At 35.2% G+C, this 21,748-nt stretch overlaps 2 protein-coding genes across 2 annotated transcripts; one reads left to right on the top strand and one right to left on the bottom strand.

Annotated features, from left to right (window-relative positions):
• Positions 1-980: 980 nt before the first annotated feature.
• LOC144966899 (uncharacterized) lies at positions 981-12,806 on the top strand. Its single transcript, XM_078903603.1, has 4 exons — positions 981-1,062; positions 7,314-7,440; positions 11,902-12,071; positions 12,655-12,806. The coding sequence occupies exons 2-4, from the start codon at positions 7,379-7,381 to the stop codon at positions 12,804-12,806; spliced, it is 384 nt and encodes a 127-aa protein (XP_078759729.1). The 5' UTR covers positions 981-1,062; positions 7,314-7,378.
• Positions 5,045-21,649, bottom strand: LOC144967873 (peroxisomal targeting signal 2 receptor-like). The gene is made up of 10 exons (XM_078905612.1): positions 21,426-21,649; positions 18,858-19,030; positions 18,437-18,472; positions 17,544-17,621; positions 16,588-16,696; positions 16,282-16,391; positions 14,500-14,613; positions 13,691-13,746; positions 13,316-13,412; positions 5,045-6,780 (listed from the first exon to the last, which is right to left on the bottom strand). Exons 1-10 carry the CDS (start codon positions 21,532-21,534, stop codon positions 6,715-6,717), a joined length of 948 nt encoding a protein of 315 aa, XP_078761738.1. The 5' UTR covers positions 21,535-21,649; the 3' UTR covers positions 5,045-6,714.
• Between the last annotated feature and the right edge of the window lie 99 nt (positions 21,650-21,748).

The following is a 21,748-nucleotide window of genomic DNA, read 5'->3' as shown; positions in this document are numbered from 1 at the left end:
GTTTGTTTTGTGTTGTTCATTCGTGAGTCAGATTTACTCCCTTTATCTTTATCTCCTGGGAGGTACTTACTGTGTCTTCTATCCCCCTGTACCTGTTTTCCAACATGCTTTTCTGTCTTTGTCTTGGAATGAGATTACTTGGTTTTGCCCTAGACCTGGTCGGATGCCCTGGTTGAGAGGGAAACAATCAAATGTGTAGTTGGTTTTGAGATGATATTTTTTTCCTTGTAAATCATCTCTCTGTTATACACTGTATTATGTTTCATTATATTATTATATATGATGTGTAAAACATTTGAGTGGATTCCTCTTAGTGGGAACCTGTGCTTGTGTCAGGATGAGACTTTTGGTGATCTCAAACTAAGTACTTTTGATAGTGTGCTCTTGGAATCTACATCTGTTTCCTATTTGAACCAAATCCCCTTTGTCTTACCTTTTCTTGGGTGCTTTAATTCTTTCTAGAACTTTTTACTATCCCATTTTCTTCCTTTTTACTTGGGCTGATATGACCTAAATGTGTTGCAAGCGCCGTAAAACCCTTAAAAACAAACAAACAAACGAATATTATTTTGAGACTAAGTGGTACAACTGATGATACCATCGACTTTTACTTGTGAGTCAGAGTAGTTAACTCTTATGGGACAAGGTGGCTCAGCGGTATGGTCTTTGCTTCGTACCCGAAAGGTACCGAGTTCGACTACCCGCCGCGTTGTGTGGCCTTGAGCAAGTCACCTAGCCTTAGCTCACTTTGCGGCGCTGCACTGCGGCTGACGCCTGGGTTATTCCAGTCTTCCCTTGGAATAGACCCTAAAGAAAAATTTCCCCTTAGGGATGAATAAAGGGAAATTTTTAAATTTTTTTTTGATGTCTCCTTTATCCTATTTTATCTTTTGTCCCCTTTCAATTTCTTTTTTGAAAAACAAAACCAAAACAATAAAAAAAAAGCATAAAAAAAATAAATAAAAAAAGAACTTAAATCTATTGTAGCAGTAACTTTTTTCCGGAGAAACTTCTTCTCCTTGAGAGAACGAATCCCCTTGCCCTTCATTTTCTTTGGTTCTTGTAAGTACAGATGACCTCAAGATGTTATCTATTTGTAATCCTATTATTTTGTTATTTTTTCTTATTACATATAATGTTTGAGTGAATTCCTTGGGAAAGTGAGGCAGCAGTAGTCTTTGCTTTGTACTCGAAAGGTACACGAGTTCGATTACCCACTGCTAACCGAGTTTGTGCTTTTTTTTGTTTTTTTGACAGATCTCTCCCCCCCCCCCCCCCCCCCCCGCCCCTCAACTTTTGGGATTTTCAGGTTTGGTATCATAAATTGTGCTGACTTTTAGGTAGAAGGACATGGACACACTTTGATCCCCCACCAGCTTCTTACCTCCCACCACCTTACTTTTGCATGAGTGATACTCAGCACTATTTAAAACATTCATAGTCCCCGTCGTCCTTCTTACTGGTGCTGAAATAACCTTAAAGTGTTGCAAGCTTTGTAAAACTTGGATGACCAAAGCTCTTTTCCCTGGTTGTCTACTCAACATGATACTTAATCAGTGCTGATGGTGACAAAAAGTGAAAAAGTAGGAAAATGTTGAACGATTGCCTTTAAGCCTCTTTTTTACTGCGCTAAACCCCACTTTTAGAGCAATTGAGATGATAGACTGTCATTGATACTCTAGCTAACTTCTGGAGAGTGGGAAACTGCACCTGTGTGTTCGACAACACATCAATCTTTCATTGCTAGCATATTGTTTCGAGAAAATGTAATTTTTAAAAGGAACAAATTCCTCCTCTGGACTCCAAAATCGCGGATTTCTGCGGATCCGAGAAAAACCATCAGCACTGAATGGGCAGTCATTTGCTTGCTACTCTTTTGAGATATACTGGCATATTGCTGTACTTCATTCAGATCTAATTTATATCCAATGTCAAAATAGCTAGTCAGACACCATGTCTAATTTAAACTTCACAATGCTGCGATGAAATCTCCATTTCATTCAGTAAAGCTCGTCTGCTAGGCATTCTAATGTACTAACAGATTCCTAGTCTGAAGTAACTCGTGTTTGCTGCTGCAGTCCATTTTCAGTATTGTTTTATATAGTTGGATATCGTGGAAATCCAAATTGATTAAATCGTTAACACAAAAGATGTTTCTTGCCTGGTGTGTCCATTTGAATGTTTGTGATCTTCAATTGATTGGTGACAAAAAATTCTGCCACTGTATGTCCATTTTTATTTCTTTTTCCTAATGGTGGCAATGGCATTGATACTCTCATTATACCTTGTTTCTTGGTGGGGTTCCTGACCTCCAAAGTGGGAAGGAGGGTACATACTGTGTCTTCTATCCCCTTATAACTGTTTTCCAACATGCTTTCTGTCTTTGTCTTGGAATGAGATTACTTGGTTTTGTCCTAGCCCTGGCCGGAGTCCTAGCTGGGAGGGAAACAGTCAAATGCATAGTTATTGTTTTGGGAGATATTTTTTTCCTTGTAAATCATCTCTCTGTTATGTATTATTATATTTGTTATTTTCAATGTATAATGTAAGCATTTGAGTGTATTCTGTGCTTGTGTCCGGATGAGACTTTTAGGTGATCTCAAACTAAATACACTGATAGTGTGCTCTTGGAATCTACATCTTTTCCCTATTTGAACCAATTCCCCTTTGTCTGCCTTATTCTTGGATGCTTTAATTGTAATTCTAGAACTTTTTACTATCCCATTTCTTCCTTTTTACTGGCGCTGATATGACCTTAATGTGTTGCAAGCACCCGTAAAACCCTTAAAAACAAAAACAATACCTTGTTTGTGCCCGTGCAAGATAACATAAAGAAAGGACACTACATACACTCATTTAAAAAAGCAATAAAATTTGGTTTTTCATCATTTATTTCAAAGGCAATTAATAAATTAATTAATAACAGGAATAATGAAAAATGACATAAATCACCCATCACTCAATGAAACTAGCCCTTATGTGATATGAATCATAAAACTTCTTTTGGTCATTCCCAAAAGAAAGAATCAAATCTACAACAATTTGTAATGACTATACATTGATTGTTTAAATAGAGACTCTTAATGAGCAAACTTGATTAATAATTACACGAATTATAGTAATGTAAATGTTGCTACTCGAAGCTCGAAGAAATAAATAACAATGGGAAATTGAATGTAAGCTTCAATTTAATATACGAATAAAGGTAACATGGATGTTTTCAGTTTCCCCTTTATCAACAAAACAGGAAAGATGAAACACTACAGACGAATGAGAAAATGACATTTTAATTATCGAGCGTTGCTCTCATCAGGAAGTGGAAGTGAAAGTAGATTGTTGTGTTTTCGTATTTTTATAGATTCGTGTTTATGGAGGTTCGTAATTACATAAAAGGTGTTTGTTTCTATGTCTGCATGAGGAAGTTAGTTCGTTTCTTCTGTTGAGTGTTGCTCTGTTCGGTTTAGTGATGATGAAGAATTTTTCTTCCAAGCAGAGGTTGCAAATCTTAGAAGAGGGGGAGTACGACTGTGCTCTGGAGATGATTTTCCATGTGATGCTGTGTTGTATGTTTTTTTCTTTGAGGTTCCAAATGTGTTCGCTTAGTGTAGTGGAATGTCGTTTGTGTATGTTTCTGAAGGAAGATGTATGCAGGTTGTATCTGGTTTTGAATGGACACTCGGTGAGGCCAATGTATGTTTCTTGTTTTGGTGTGTCTGGTCGTGTTACTGTGGCTTGATAAATTACGTTTTGAGTCAGGCAATTGCCGTTTAGTGGGCATGTTGTCTGGGTCCTACAGTTGCATTTTTTCTCTAGGTTGTTGCTGGGCTGATCTGGCTGTGATAGTTTTTGGTTATTGTTGGATGAAATAATGTTTTGTATGTTTGGCATGCAGGTGTATCCTATTTTGATGGTGTTTTTGTTCATGATTGGGTGTAGAACGTGACCGGGAGGGAAGCATTTTTGTAGTAGATTGAAGAATTTGTTACCGATAGAAGTTGTCACATTCTTGCTGTAGGGTGGGTTGAACCATGTTATGTGTCGTTTTCTTTGTCGTTTTTTTGTTGGGGTGGTAATGGTCTCTTCCTCATATTCTAGTTTGTAGTTATATCCACTTTTTTGTAGTGCGTTTGTGTACGATGGGATTGCATCGTTGAATATGTTGTTGTTTGTAGAGTTGTTAGATAGTCGTTTGTTAATGCTCTCGGGGATGTTTTTTATTATAGATGGCGGATGATTGCTGTGTCTATGAACGTACAATGGGATGTTGTTGGGATTTGAAAATGGTTGATAGGTGCCTTCGTTTAGGTTGATGATTATGTCCAGGAAGTCGAATGTTTTTTTGTTGGCTTCGATTTTAATTTTCAGATTGTTGTCCTAGAAGATTTTGCATATTTTTTTCTTTATTAATTCTGTCTGTCTCGGTGTTTTATTGCACAATAATATAGGCGAAAATTATTTGTAAATAAGTGTGTGTGACTGTGTGTGTGTGTGCAATGGAAGAGAAGAGAAAAGAGAGAGAGAGAGAGAGAGAGAGAGAGAGAGAGAGAGAGAGAGAGAGAGAGAGAGAGAAGTGAGATGAAGCGTAATGATATCAAACCTATATATATATATTATATATATATATATATATATATATATATATATATATATATATATATATATATATTTCTCAAGAATAAGGTAGGGGATTGGGGGGGGGGGGGGAGGGGGTTATTGAAGAATACTAGACTGCAATAGTGATATTAGTGGTCTCCTACCTTCTCTGTTAAGATATTATTTTTAAAAAAAGAGAGACAGAGAGAGAGAGAGAGAGAGAGAGAGAGAGAGAGAGAGAGAGAAAGAGAGAGAGAGAGAGTGTTCGAATGGGAGTGGAAGGATGCGTTTCAACGTTGTATTTAAAATAGATGAGAGTGATAAATTAAATATATATATATATATATATATATATATATATATATATATATATATATATATATATATATATTTATATATATATATTATATTGGTATTTTTATTTTAAATACATATGATATGTTCTTTGAAATTTTTGGTAACATAATAAGAAAATATAATTGAAATAACATGACAACGATTCTATAATTGTTGAGAATATTGACTGATACTCAAAGTCAAATAACTTGGCTGGAGACAATGTAAATTAAATGACCTATATGAAAGAGCATGAATGCTCTATGCAGGGAACAAAGGGGGGTGGGGTGAGGGCAACAAAAGTCTCGACTAAACTCAAAATAGGTATCGGTATCGACCCCTTGGCTTATGAAGTAAATGCTCTACATACTGAGCTACCAGAACCCCCTTTTATCCCCTCAATGGTCTCAAATAATCTTTTAGTAAAAGTATGTATAAACCCTACCACATTATTCTAAAGATACTCAGTTGTGAATAAGGTGCTAAAACCAATTCACAACAACTTGCCAGGGGAGAAACATGCTCTACTATAACATTTGTGACCATCTATTCATGACAATTAGTAGTCAGATTATAAGCCTCATTTTGAACATTATCACACATAATACATTACATTTTCCATCTTTAGATTAACAAGTTCTATTTGTGACTGACGTTAATATGGTATTTGATACAAATGAACTCGATTAAGAAAATTAAGGTTAAAAGTACACATAATTTAAGTATCTTTTTTTAAAGCTTAAGAAACAAAACTTTTTCTCAATGAAGCCATTTATTTTCACTCAAATTTTTTAGGCTTTAAATTGAACTTAAAGCATCAGCTTCACCAAGATATAAAAACTGTAAAAAAAATTTGAGCTTTTACACAGCGCCATATCCACTAAACATGCTCTAAGTACTTTGTAAGGGGTCCCTAGCCAACAGCAACAATTAACATGGATGAAATATGACACCTGTTGGGTGATATTACGATTTTTTCCAACAGTGGCCAGGTCCTCCTTTTACACCTGAGTAGTGAGAGAATGAGAGTAAAAAGCCTTTGCCAAGGACTCAACTATGTGCCGCTCAGAGTGGGACACATACTAAGGACCTTTTAATCTGAAGGCGAGTATCACTAAACCACATAGCCGGGCGATAATACCATTATGAAACAATGGATCAAATTTTAGATTTTCACTGATATCCTTTCAAAAAAAAATAATTTTAAATGCATGGATTATTACAAAAAAGACAAGAATAAATTTGTCTAGTTAAATTATTTCATATGTGACAAATTTTCAGCTCTTTCACACAATTCTTATCCTGCTTTGATACATTATGGGGGTCCTGATAGCTCAGCTGGTAGAGCACTCGCTTCACATACAAAGTAATTAATATCGATCCTGGGAAGTCGAGATTTTTTTCTGACCCCCCACCCCCCCCTGTCCATTCAGTTTTGAATGGGTAGCTGGGTCTGTTAGATCTGTTGGAAAGTACTTTGCAATAGACTAGGCTACTGGAAATTTTTTTCTAATTGAATACATTGAGTCGTTTTAGAAATTGGACCTTTTCAGATTTATTTATAGATACTGTCTCACGCTTTATAAGCAATAGCTCCTAAAGGTAAAACTTTAGATTTTGGTTTACTCCAAACTAGAGACCATCAAGGGATGGGATAACAAATGAAGGGTAGGAAGAAATGAAGGGAAAAAAAAAGACACTTTTTTTAAGCAGCACCGTTCCATCGTTCTTAAATTAACGCAGTCTGCACATGAATGGCACTGATCATGCTTAAAGAGACTCCAGTTAGATCATGGCTGCAGCTGGACAATGATAGATATGAAGCAACTCATCCCAACCACAATCAGCCATCTAGAAAAAAAAAAACAAGGAAAAGAAGAAAAGAAAAATTAGAATTATAAAATAGAATATGCAACCAAGTGCCTTGAATGGAGCAAATGGCTCGATTCAGCGGTAAGTTGTCCAGTCTTGTCACAAAGGTCAAGCAATATTAAGCTTGGTCAGTGACCAGATGGGTGGCATTGATCGTGGAAAATTTTGGCCCAGACGTTGGAAATAAGTACCTGGCTATAGGCAGTGATAGAAATTGTAAGAGTGTTACTACTAAAAGGATGCTTATTAAGAGACGACTGGTACCCTATGACATGGAAGATTGGTTCCATATGGCCTGCTGGGGGAATAAATGAAAAGTTGTGAAGCCACTTGGAATTCAATCCCACTGTCAGTCAGACTTGAAAGCAGTGTTGATAAATTCAAAAAGAATCTGAAAACTTATCTCTGGGAATTATTTAAATTAGATTATGCCAATAATTCCAAAGTGTGTGTGTGTGTGTGTGTATCTATAATGTGTATGTAAATATGTACGACGATTGTATATTGGTCAGATTCAGCGTGGGTTACGCAACTGGATGCGTGGGTTGACGGAGGCAGGAAGCAATAACAAACCCACATGGTTGCCATTACCTCCACCATCATTCTCGCTCACGGTTTGTGGAAAGCACTTCATTACAGGCATGTAATAGTGAATCTAGTTTTTGTTTTGACATTTCTATTATTATTCTTTGTAAATTGACCCATATTAAAAGAAACATACAAACAAAAAAGGCATGACCAGTCACTAACAATGCCGTGTAGTGTGTAGACAGTAACACAGTACGGTGAACATGACTGACACTGACACTGACATTGGGGTCGGAATGTCGGAACCCATGAGTCGTTCGCAACTCTGCCTCACGTATTCATTTAATCAGTCAATTTAATTTTTATTAAGCTTGCGTAAAAACATACAAACAAAAAAGACATGACCAGTCACTAACAATGCAGTGTAGTGTGTAGACAGTAACACGGTACGGTGAACATGAATGACACTGGGATCGGAATGTCGGAACCCAGTAGTCGTTCGCAACTCAGCCTCGCGTACTCATTTAATCAGTCAATTTAATTTTCATTTAGCTTGCCTATTCTTCAAGTTTATGTTATATTCACCTTTTCTATTTAAAAAGGGTAATCCAAACAGACCATAAACGATTTTATAATAAGCCGACTTCAACTTCCATCACACACGAACTTATTTTGGGTGTTTTTTTTTTTTAACCAAACCGTTTGACTCAAATTAAAGCTTCGGCATTGGATAAGGAGCGAGGTCCCTGTTACAATCTTGCTTAGTTTATACAGAGACTGGGTTGCCACCTTGGCTGTTCTTGATAAATAGTAAAATAGTACAACCTTGTGCAATATGAGAGAGAGAGAGAAATTTTGAACAAAAAACGAATCTCTCTCTCATCCTCTCTCTCTCTCTCTCTCTCTCTCTCTCTCTCTCTCTCTCTCTCTCTCTCTCTCTCTCTCTCTCTCTCTTCCTATTTCATCTGTCACACTGTTTGACAATCTTCATCACCTGGCTCACTTGTACTTGTAATATCGGGTGTGAGGTAAAATTTTGAACAATTATTATTATTTATAAAATGCAGAATCTTTTCAAATAAACGGATAAAATAGAGATTAATTCTAATCGAACAGTGGAACACAAAGGCAGAATTTGCGAACAATCTAACACATAAGTGTCGTGGTCTTATTTATAAAATGCAGAAACTTTGCAAATAAACGGATAGACTAGATGTTATTTCGATTCGAAAAGTGGAACACAATAGGAAAATTTGCGAATACCCAGTCCAGACATAAGCGTTATGGTCTTATTTATAAAGTGCAGAATCTTTGCAAATAAACGGATAAAATAGAGATTAATTCGATTCGAAAAGTGGAACACATAAGCAGAATTTGCGAATGCCCGGTCCAGACATAAGCGTTATGGTCTTATTTATAAAGTGCAGAAACTTTGCAAATAAACGGATAGACTAGATGTTATTTCGATTCGAAAAGTGGAACACAATAGGAAAATTGGCGAATACCCAGTCCAGACATAAGCGTTATGGTCTTATTTATAAAGTGCAGAATCTTTGCAAATAAACGGATAAAATAGAGATTAATTCTAATCGAACAGTGGAACACAAAGGCAGAATTTGCGAACAATCTAACACATAAGTGTCGTGGTCTTATTTATAAAATGCAGAAACTTTGCAAATAAACGGATAGACTAGATGTTATTTCGATTCGAAAAGTGGAACACAATAGGAAAATTTGCGAATACCCAGTCCAGACATAAGCGTTATGGTCTTATTTATAAAGTGCAGAATCTTTGCAAATAAACGGATAAAATAGAGATTAATTCTAATCGAACAGTGGAACACAAAGGCAGAATTTGCGAACAATCTAACACATAAGTGTCGTGGTCTTATTTATAAAATGCAGAAACTTTGCAAATAAACGGATAGACTAGATGTTATTTCGATTCGAAAAGTGGAACACAATAGGAAAATTTGCGAATACCCAGTCCAGACATAAGCGTTATGGTCTTATTTATAAAGTGCAGAATCTTTGCAAATAAACGGATAAAATAGAGATTAATTCGATTCGAAAAGTGGAACACATAAGCAGAATTTGCGAATGCCCGGTCCAGACATAAGCGTTATGGTCTTATTTATAAAGTGCAGAAACTTTGCAAATAAACGGATAGACTAGATGTTATTTCGATTCGAAAAGTGGAACACAATAGGAAAATTGGCGAATACCCACTCCAGACATAAGCGTTATGGTCTTATTTATAAAGGGCAGAATCTTTTCAAATAAACGGATAAAATAGAGATTAATTCTAATCGAACAGTGGAACACAAAGGCAGAATTTGCGAACAATCTAACACATAAGTGTCGTGGTCTTATTTATAAAATGCAGAAACTTTGCAAATAAACGGATAGACTAGATGTTATTTCGATTCGAAAAGTGGAACACAATAGGAAAATTTGCGAATACCCAGTCCAGACATAAGCGTTATGGTCTTATTTATAAAGTGCAGAAACTTTGCAAATAAACGGATAAGATAGAGATTAATTCGATTCGAAAGTGGAATGCAAATGCAGAAGTTGTGAATACCCGGTCCAGACATAAGCGTTATGGTCTTATTTATAAAGTGCAGAAACTTTGCAAATAAACGGATAAGATAGAGATTAATTCGATTCGAAAGTGGAATGCAAATGCAGAAGTTGTGAATACCCGGTCCAGGCATAAGCGTCATGGTCTTGTTTAAATGAAACAATGCAGTTTTAAAAAATTTATGGTCATTGAGTAATTAAGCTAAATATGCGGAGTTCAAATAGATAACTTGATCTGTGAAATTTTTTATAATTAGCTGTTTTTATTCTCCATCATTTAGATTATGTGATTAAGTTTATAATTGAAATACAAACTTTTTCTCACTTATCAATGTTTTGCAATAATAGAGAGTGTGAGTGAACCTGTGCAAAGAAAATTATTTGATAGAGTGATATTTATCATGCTTTTCAGTTTGTAGTTGAATTCTAGAATGGATTCTTTATAGTTCTCATTGATTGTATGTCAGTATGTCAGTCTTTAGGACACCGATTACCCTAATGCGGTCACAATTTACAATGTGACGTCACAAACCCGTTAAACGCAGAGTGGGGTATTGTTGTTTGCAAGTAATGCTATAGTTTTAATAGGATATCTGTCTCCTATTAAAATACATTCCTGTGTTGGATTTTGGATTAAATTCATGTCTTCTTCGGATTATGGGATATTTAATTTTCATGGATTGTGATTGTGATTTTCAAGACTATTAATGTAAGTAAATGCCCAAATAGATATTTTTATTCATTTATTCTTTATTTCTATTTTTTTAGTTTTGTTTTGTTTTGTTTTGAAGCATTTATTATAAGAAATAATGTACATATGCACTTATACACCAAAGACTGCTTTCAACTGCTTATTATTATTATTATTATTATTATTATTATTATTATTATTATTATTATTATTATTAATATTATTATATAATAATAATAATAATAGTAATAATAATAATAATAATAATAATAATAATAATAATAATAATAATAATAATAATAATAATAATAATAAATAATAATAAGTGCATTGAGTGAAATCCCAATCACGGTTGCCCAAATAAAACTGGCGCTAGAATCCCGACTACCTGTCTAAACGAATGTTGTTTGTACGATACATACTAACTACACGTTCAATATCGGGGGCAGAAAATATGCGTTTGGTTTTATGAAATTAAAACAGTAGTCCCACATTGTTCTTTGATGTTATTTGTGGTTGCATTTGCTTTGAAACTTACACATTATATTGTGTTACATTGTTTACAAAATATTTCTGGTACTCGTATGCATGTGTAGTCAACGGTCAATCGTGTTCTTTATTATTTTATTATTAATTTTGGCTTGGCATCTTACATATGTGAATTTGACAGGTTGTTATGGATGGTAATTACTCGTATAACATTAAGTGATTTTTAAACATTTTTACGGCGTTTTAAATGTCTTTCTTGCATTCATTGCCGAGCACCTCCACTTTTCTGTTACTATTTTAACGATCAGCTGATTTTCTCTTGCCTCCCCTTTAATTTCGCGGACTTTTTCAGAACGAGGCGTGGGAGTGGCTAATATTATGTATGTTCAATGTTTATATGGATGTGTGTGTGTATGCGTGTGATTGGATGCATGTGAGCATATAGTCATATGTCCGAATTTGCAGTACATAATATTTTAACTGATAATGAATTTAAAGTGCTTCCAAACTCCGGCATAAGCATTATATAAGTGTACATTTATTATTATTATCTTATACGGATAATCCATGGAAATGTGCTATATAAATGTTCATCTTTATCTTATTAATTTTATTTCATGTTTGGTTGAATCAGGCACTGCAAATTGAATTTGGAGTTTAAGTGATCAGAATGATGAAATGTTGGTTTTCTGCCATTTAAGAAATTACAGTCATTCCTCTAAATGAAGAATATTCATTTAATTATTTTTAAAAATGAAAAAAATAAATAAATTATCTTTATTCATTCTTAAAGGTTAATTTTTCTTTAGGGTCTATTTCAAGAAAGCCTTTACAGCCTCAGCATCGGTCAAGGTATGGAGCTGTAAAATGAGGACATGCTCAAAGTTATGTGACAATTTGGGTATGCCAAATCTGGTACCTACAGGTTACCAAGTGAAGACCATTGTGCTAAGCGACCCTGCCCCCAACTTTAAGACTTGTTAGAAAAATCATGATGACAGATCACCCCAACATTCATACTCCATGGAAATTAAGAGGCTATCGAGAAAAATAAGTATTGATTCACAGCTGTTATGTTTTTTATAAGGGTATAAGAGAAGATGGGAGAGAGAGAAAGAAGAGAGAGAGAGAGTACGAGATATGAGCGGAGAGGAGAGAGAGAGAGAGGAGAAAGAAGAGAGAGAAGAGGATGAGTAGGAGAGGATGGTAGTCAAGGAGAGAGGAGAAGGGAAAGAAGAGGGTAAGAGGATGTGATGATGTAGGATAGTAAGATAGTAATAATAGTACGTAGTTGATAGTGTATTATGAAGTACGATGGAAAAAATTTACATAATTATACTATGAAAAGACATTAGGTTTTAATTATACATTCTATTACTGTACTACTCTAATTATACAATCACTTTTATAATATTCATTCACACTCGAGTCGAGTGAGGCAATGTATTTAAATTTCTTTACCCATGAACACAAAGCTAGAACATATGTTCACCATTGTTGTCCCCTATTTGATCACTGACCATTTTCGATGTTGCTTACATTTGTTTGACGCAACTTACTAGATTTTAAGTCACATCTAATGATGCACACGTTAGATGGGTCAAATCGTACAGTCCAGTTGAGGATTCCATCATTCTACGAAGAGAACCTGAATTGTGACAGATCTATAAACATCTTACAAGAGGCTCAGTATTCATTTGATAGAGTTATGTAGCTATAAACTAGTGATTTTGGTTTGTTTCTGGTATGTCATGTGTAATTTTTTTTTTTTTTTTTGCACAACCCTTTCTTCCTGTCCTCCAACATTAAAGGAAATAAGAAATAGTTGCTATAGACCAACTTTAACGAACTGTATAAGCAATTAAATAAACAATTTTTCACGCCCAACTTATCAATCAGTTTAGTTCCTCTCTATCAATTTAAAATTCAATCATGGAATCACAATTCACCTTTAGTCCCACCTAGTTCTGATGTATAATCTAAATCAAGGCAATGTCAAGGTAAGCTGGCTGTTAAGACAGTTAGCAGGCACTTAATGGAGGTATCAATGACTAAATATATTTCTCTTTAGCCTCACTAAAGAGGTGATACAATAATCAAATTGAAAATGCTACTTCTCCGAAGATCCTGAGCTTTTACCGACTACTTATGTTTTTTTGCATGTACACAAAACTGTGTAATCTATGAAAAAAAATGTAATCAAGATATTTGCTGAATACTTACCAAGCCTTGCTTGTGTGTGCTGAAGTCCAACCCATATACAAATTCAGAATGATGTTGAACCGTTTCCACACACATCTGCTTAACACAGTCCCATATCCTACATTCACATACACAAACACAAACGTTCAATAAAAAATGACAAACATAAAATCATTTTAAAAAAATGCACATTCAGATTAATGTTTAAAACAAAAACAAAGATAAGGAATGGAAATGAATGACATGTATAGAAAATTTGCATTTGGATTAAATGATAGTAAGGCAATAACTGTTCCTTTTTTGTGCAAATCAGAAGACAGACTAAATAAGAAAGTAATGATCGTCATTGCTTGCATTGCAATATAGTACAAACAGTACAAAAAGCAAACAACTTACTTGACAGTGAAGTCGTACGAGGCAGATGCAATGAGAGCTCCATTGAATGGGGAGGTCTGAAAAATTATCAAAATAATGTAGTTATTAACTTTATATTATTCAGTTTTTCCCGTTTTCCCCAACAACAAGAAGATAAACCTAGCCCATTTAAAGAGCAATTTATGAAAATAGTGAGAGAAATGCATTTTAAATATATAATAATTGTCTCTTGTGTTATGTAATACTACTGTAAAATAAATAAATAATTTTACATGGCATAACTTTTCAGAATTTAAAAAAAATTCATATACAGCATGCAGAAGTTAACTTTAGTAACAATAATTGATTCAACAAGAAAAATCTATTTTGCTTAGATGAACAATCGTATCAAATATGATCAAAATCTGTCCAACAATATAAAAAATACGACATGTGCATGGCAATATAAATTAGTTTATTTTAGTTATATAAACTTCCTATATAGCATAGATATTCAAAATTCAAAACAACTTACAATCACCACAAAACAGATGTCTTTGTGGTGTTTAGAATTGCATTATTTATACTTTTGCCCAGACTATTTTCATTTTTACTTCTTAGTCACAAGAGAGAAACGATTGAGCAAATAGTAGAGGCCATTAATAAGGATATAATACAATTTACAATCACTGCTAGGTCTGAATTTATAGCCAGTGAAATAATTGGAGAAATTATAATTTGAAATAAATTCAGTCTTGCCTTCATAAAATTTAAAGACAGTCACTCATCAGCTAAATCAGATAGTTGACATTTTAATAAATTGCAGGCACAAACATTAAATTATGTCTTACTCTTATTCGTCTGACAGCGTAATGATGTCCCCTTAATTCACATGTTGGATAACGAGGATTCCTTATGTCCCAGCCTTTGATTAAACCATCTACACTCCCTGAAAATAAAATATTCTGAAAACAAAAAAAAATGTTAAAACCATGAAAGAAAAGGATTGAGAATTACCAATGAATTTATACTAAACCATATCACATTAATTGGAAGGAAACTAATTACTCTTAACAAGGCAAAGCCTTGTCACATTATGTGCCATTCGCAGTTTTCAGATAGATAAATTGGTGGAGCATTCCAAATACTAATGGATCAGTTTAAAATCAAGGAGTCTGGTCGCCTCAGTTCACAAAGCAATGATTGGGAAGCTAGGTTGTTAGATCTGGCAGAAAGCACTGCAGAACATGGTTATACTGCCATATTTGGAACCAGGACATTTTGGACAATATAATGAGTAGGAAGAATTCGCAAAGAATATGGCTTTAATATCAATTTATATACAGTGGAACCTCCCGATAACGACATGCCACGGGACCGAGTTTTTATGTCGTTATCCGGAGGTGTTGTTATTTAGAGGTTTCCAAGATGGCGGACAAAGTGGGCGTGGTAAGGCCAGCGGGACCAGTTTTTATTAACATTGACAAAACAAACAAAACATTGTAGTGTATTCCTCTTAGAGGGTTCTTGTGCGTGTGTCTGGATGAGACTTTTAGCAGTTGATCTGAACTGAGTACACTGATAGTGTGCTCCTGGAATCTACATCTGTTCCCTATTTAACCCATTCCCCTTTGTCCTACTTTTTCTTATGTCATTTCAATTGTAAATCTAGAATGTTAATTACTATCCAATTTTCTTCCTTTTTACTGGAGCTGATATGACATAGATGTGTCGCAAGCGCTGTAAAACCCTTTAAAACAAACAAAAACAGGTAATTCGGATGCTGTGAGTTAGATAAAATTCCCCCTCCTCCTACAAAACCACTACTACTATTACTACTACTACTACTACTATTATTATTATTATTGTTATTATTATTATTATTATTATTACTACTACTACTTCTACTTCTATCACCACATAATATCACATTTTCCAAGATTTTGTGTTTACTTGCTTACACTTACATTTATACCTTGGTTTTTATTAATGCATATCAGCCAAGATTCGTCAAAAAAAGCTGCGTTCTCATTGGTTTCAAAAGCTGCGTTCTCTTTGGTTCAAGCAGGAATCGTTATTATAAACTTTGAGTACTCATACTCGGTATTTTGAGTATCAGATATCTACGAAATTCGCCAAAATGATGTCGTTATTCGGAGGTTTTATTAAAAAGTGTGTCGGTATTTGGAGGGTTTTATTTTTACTGATCTTAAATAGAATAAAATCGGGACCACGGGTCAATGTCGTTATCAGGAGGTTGTCGCTATTTGGAGGTGTCGTAATCGGGAGGTTCCACTGTAATCCGATTCTGCCATCACGCTGGCAGTATAATTGGGGGCGGGGGGAGGGAGGGGTGGTATAGTGAAGGTGTCACTGTACTAAACAGTTGACTAGCATCCTCTCTAAAAGGTAATGATCAAATCTGACTGGGAAAACAGATATAAACTATGATTCTTCTGTTGAAAACACATTCAATATGAACTGAATATAAACATAAGAAATGAGAAGTGTATGACACAAAAAAATACATGCTTTTTAAAAATCATTTTTCTAATATATAATGCAACCCTTCAAATAATACGTGTAATCTTCTTTAAGGTAAAAGAGTAAAAAAAAATAGTCATGTGACAAACCTGGTCATATTTACACCAATCACAGGATAGAATTTCTGCATCGTGAGCCTTTATCACTACTGAACATGCCTCATTGTTTCTTGTGTCCCACACTCTAAGGGAATGGTCTCCTTGTGGAAGAATGAAATGGGAAAATAAATTATGACGCAGGTCACAAATTAAACTAATAAAAACAATAGTAATGATGATAAAAGATGTTGACAATAATGATGATTGTGATGATGAAAATGATGATGGTGATGCTGATGAAAAAGATGACACTAATAGTGATGTTATTGAGGTAAAAAATATTAAAGACCAACATACCAGAGGCAGTAGCAAACCACCCAGGAGCGTGGGGAGACCAAGAGGCATTATACACAATATGTTGGTGACCCGTATATGTAGACAGGGACTTCTCTTGTAGTATATCCCACTGAAAACAAACATAAAATGATAGAATTTTGAACTGTGAATATTATGCTGAAGCTGTGATTGGATATATTAATAAATGAGGATTAAACCCTATGGCATGGTGCTTTTGCTTGCTTTGTTGATATGCACCAACTCTATTAAAAAAAACAAACAACCCCAAATGAACAAAAACAAAACAGCACCCTGTTTCAAAATGACGAATGAAAAACTTAGTATGCTATCTTTTGTCAAAAATCTGTCACATACAGGCTTTTCTGGTAAGATGATGTTGTGATTGTCTAGGTTCTGCAATTGCATTGTTTTCTGGAGGTTGTCATTTCAAAATCACCTGGAAAGTAGAAAACTTCTTTCCACTTTCTGAAGATGTGTTAGCAAGAAACAGGCTGAAGAAGTTAATGATAATTTCTCTTTAAATGGTTTATTTACTGCTTGTTTTACTTAACGGTTAAAAGTAGACCTTCAGAGCCATTAGGTCCAAGGAGCCAGAGTTTATCCCGGTTTCTATAGCATGACATGGACAAAAGCAATTGCTTGCTACCCTTTGGATAGAACGTTAATCTATCGCAAAGTACTTTCTGCCAGATCTAATGGACCTAGCTACCCAATCACTGCTGGTGGACAGGGGCAGGGTTCAGAAAAAAAATCTTGACTGCACTCGGGATCGATCTCAGTCTCTGATTGTGAAGCTAGTGCTCTCCCAACAGAGCTATCAGGACCCCCCCCTCCCCATAACGGTTAAGCACTATTATCTCATGGTTTTTGTTTTTATAATTTTATTTTGTTATTTATTGATTAATATATTTATTTCGGTATAACAAGTTTTCACTTTACTCTGTATTCACACATACCAATTTGACAGTACTGTCCCATGATGCACTAAGGACGAGGTGTTCATTACGAGTCTGACTCCAATCCACACAGTTTACCTGGCAATTAATGAATCAAAATTGTTTCAAAATACTAACAATAATAATACATTAGTTTTAAATAGTGCCATACATACGTAAAAAAAGCTCAGAGTATGTTTGATTTTAAATAATAAGTATGAAAATGACATCTATAATCATTAATAAAGTAAAACATTTGAAAAATGTCCTTATCATTATTAAAAAGGATAAGTTTTCAAACTACTTTTGAAAGGATCTGTTTTTAAGGTGTATGATATGTCCTGGGAGAGAGTTTTTAAAAAGGGGAGCAGTGTAAACAAATGACAGTTTACCAACTATGCAATTTGTTTCAGGTCTTACTGAATTTGAAAGTGATAGATTTCATACCAGGGTGTACCGGAGGGCACTAAGAAAGTATTGATTGACAAACAAGTGGGCAAATTTTATTCTGTATTCATTTATTGATAGGGAGCCAATCAAGTTCTTATAATAGACCTGATGCAGATTCTTATCCACTCAAAACACTAATCTGACTGCTGTATTCTTTGAGAATAGGGAATAACAAAATTTGTCCTTAGTGAGATTTGCTACGATAGAACTGCAATACCCAAATTCTGATTTTTAAAAAAAGGTAAAGCAGAACGAAAAATACAAGATTAAAATCATCCCCCACAAAAAATCTTTTTTTTTTTCTGCATGTCTGTCTGGTGCTCAATCCATATTCAATGAGATGATTTTTTGGAGGATGTTTCCTTTGTTTCATTCTTTGTTTTTTTTTGGGTGTAAATTACAGTATTATGTATACTTTTCAACTCTGAATTTAATCATGTTCTATCCTTTTAAAGACACATTACCTCTTTTGTGTGCTCTTTTAAAACTTTCAATGGACCCTGTTGAAATGAAACAACAACAAAAAAAAAAAAAAAAAAAAGAATGTTAGTTTTTAAAGAATTAAAAAAAATAAAAATTCAACGGTTGAAAAAGAAAATCACGATATATTTTACGGTAAATAATATTAACTATTACTACCAAACTCTAATATGATAATCTATGTGGTATGAAAAGCAATAAATTCTTAAGAATGAGAGCAATCAGGGCCATTGGGCTAGAATTCATTCCACATACCGTAGGTGGGAATGGACAGTCAACATTCCCACTACTCAGTTGATACAACCACATTCATACACTTAATATATTTCTTAAACTTAATATGTGTTTTGCAGCTAACTCTACCTACAATACAACATTGCCTTCCAAAAACGATGATTGTTTTACCTGTGGCTGCAGAATATCCCACACTTGAATTGATCCATCCCCTCCGGCAGTAACAATCACATTCTCATTGTTTTCTGCCCAAGTCAGGTCAAATAAACCATCACTCCAATCAAATGCTTGCACTGGTCTCAGCTCATTTGGAAAAATGTCAAGGATGATCAGTCTTCCAGCACCTGTACCAAACAATTATAAGGTCTCATAGAATTACTGTAATAAAAATACAATGCATAATTATTTATTACTTGGTTGGTTTAACTTCATTTCCCCATATAAAAAGAATTTTTTTGTTTTGTACGATGCCTAAATCATGCTAGCAAAATGGTCATACTGCACACACACACACACACACACATATATATATATATATATATATATATATATATATATATATATATATATATATATATATATATATATATATATAATTTTTTCGATGCATGAGCATAGATTTGGCACCCTGTTTTTCTAGTCTTCAAAAAAAAAAAAAAAAAAAATCGGTATATTAAAAAAATTTAAAAAAAAAATTAATGGCTTTGCCTTTATGGAAACTTCCAGTAGTCTCAAGAAATTTGTTCCCTCACGATCTCCAATTTTCTTCAATGGATTGGTAGGTACGAATGGTATCCCCCCCCCCCCCCCCCCCCCCCCCAAAAAAAAAGAGCATTTGCTTGCGATACCCTTATAAAGGGTGCACAGCTCTGATGGACTATCTATCTCTAGTCTACATAAAAAAGGTACAAAGTAAGAAGAAGAAGAAGAAGAAGAAGAAGAAGAAGAAGAAGAAGAAGAAGAAGAAGAAGAAGAAGAAGAAGAAGAAGAAGAAGAAGAAGAAGAAGCTTGGCTGGATACTGTATCTGTATCTGTATGGTTGGCGCTGAAGAAACCAATGGTCTGGTTGTATTTCAGCGGCGTCCTCATTGGGGCAGGGCCCATGTCAGTCGGGCCCTGAAATCGTTTAGGTGTGGTGCATGATGACCAGTTCATCCAGCCCATTCCACTCCGAGATAGTTCTAATGAAGAAAGAATTTCTGTAGTTTTGTGTTCTTGTCTGTGGGATTTTGAAGCAGTTTGAATTGTTTGTGGCGTATGTCTCAATGGGGTTTTCGGTTATGTGGTTGGCAAAAGTGAGTGCTCGAATTTTTCTTTTGTTTGATCGTGGCATGAAAAAGGAGTCTGCCTTTATTGATGGTATTTGATCTGTTATAATCTTGAACATGAATGACAGACAGGTTTCTTTTCTTCTTTGTTGGAGGCTGATGAGGTTTCTTTCTTCTAACATTTTGTCATGCATCCTGGGGTTCTGCTCTTATAGTTCCCAGTTATGAACCGGGTGCCTTGTCTCAGGACTCTCTCAAGTTTTTGAATATCCTCTTTCAGGTAGGGGTCCCAAGCAACTGCTACGTATTCCAATTGAGATCTCACAAGTGCGAGGGAGGTGTTTTGTTTGCATGACGTTGGGGCGTGGCTAAGATTTCGGCGGAGAAACGCAAGGGTGCAGCTTGCCTTTTGGGTTATTTTGTTAATGTGTTTCCCCCTTTTCAAGTCCTTTGAGAAGGTGATGCCGAGGCATGGGTTATCATCGACTTGTTTCAGGACAGTGTTGTTTAACTTGTAGGTCTCATTGTACTTTTTAGCTGTGCTGAGGATGTAGCATTTGTTTGCGTTAAATTTCATTCCCCAATCATTAGTCCTCTGTTCGAGACTATTCAAGTCCTCTTGTAGCAATTTTTTATTTTTTGCAGATTTTATTGGTCGGTATATTAGACAGTCATCGGCGAATAACTTACACTCAGATTTTACTCGTAGAGGTAGGTCATTGATGAAACAAAGAAATAGTATGGGTCCTAGCACCATTCCCTGTGGTACTCCAGATATGACTGGACATTCATCCGATGACGTGCCGTCTAGGACTACTTTCATGGTACGTTTTGCGAGGAAATTACAAAGCCATGTGTGTTTCTGCAGGAGTTTTTGGTGGGACACAGTATCAAATGCTTTGGAAAAGTCGAGGATGCCGATGTCTGCCTGAGTGTTGGCATTCTGGAGTCTCAACAGGTCGTTTACAGTTATTAGGAGTTGGCTTTCACATGAGTATCCTTTGCGAAACCCGTGGTTCAGGTCAGTTAGGATGTCATTGTTCTCAAAGTGGTTCATCATGTTCTTACAGATTATATGCTCTAATTATTACAGACGTCAGTGAGATTGGACGGTAGTTCTCTGCTTTATTTTTGTTGCTTTTTTTAAATACAGGTGCGATGTTTGCCTTCAGCCAGTCATTAGGGAGCATCCCGGTGTCGACCGATTTTTGGAAAATTATGCATAATGAGGTGGGCCAAACTCTCAGCACACTCCTTTAGTACTGTGTTGGGGATGTTATCTGGACCTGACGCCTTAGATGGGTCGACGTTTTTATTCAGCAACTTATTACTATTAGAAAGGGTGCGCACAATTGTAAATATGCCGAAACAACACGCTCCACACCCTTCATGCAGGCAGAAGTTAACTGAGTGACAGGGACAACAAAGCCCCTTGCCCTTGTTCTATCTTAGACTTTCAGTTTCAGCTTACCTGCGATACCATAATATTGAGAGGAAACACAAGCAACCCGTTGATCAAAATAAGGTGAAAATTTTATGTTATAACCATGTCTTGCTTTCGTCTTGAAACTCTGATTCATATTATCTTGTTCTCACAAATACATTAATCAATATTCGTTTCAATTTTACAATAATAACGGAAATAATAACGAAATAAACGGCATTGAGGATGATACAATGTTGTCACAGAAGTCAGCAGTGTATACATTTCGACCTTTCACCTTTTCCCTTTCAATTTTGTTATTTGAATTAACTCCCTTAGTAAGAAGCATGCAAAACAGGGTTGCCAGTTTG

This window comes from Berghia stephanieae, chromosome 3 (assembly GCF_034508935.2).
Source record: "Berghia stephanieae isolate SIO BIC M18660-M18661 chromosome 3, UCSD_Bste_1.3, whole genome shotgun sequence".
NCBI classification, from domain to species: domain Eukaryota; kingdom Metazoa; phylum Mollusca; class Gastropoda; order Nudibranchia; family Aeolidiidae; genus Berghia; species Berghia stephanieae.
Note: the sequence above shows the minus strand (reverse complement) of the source record. Positions and strands in the feature narration are given on the sequence as shown.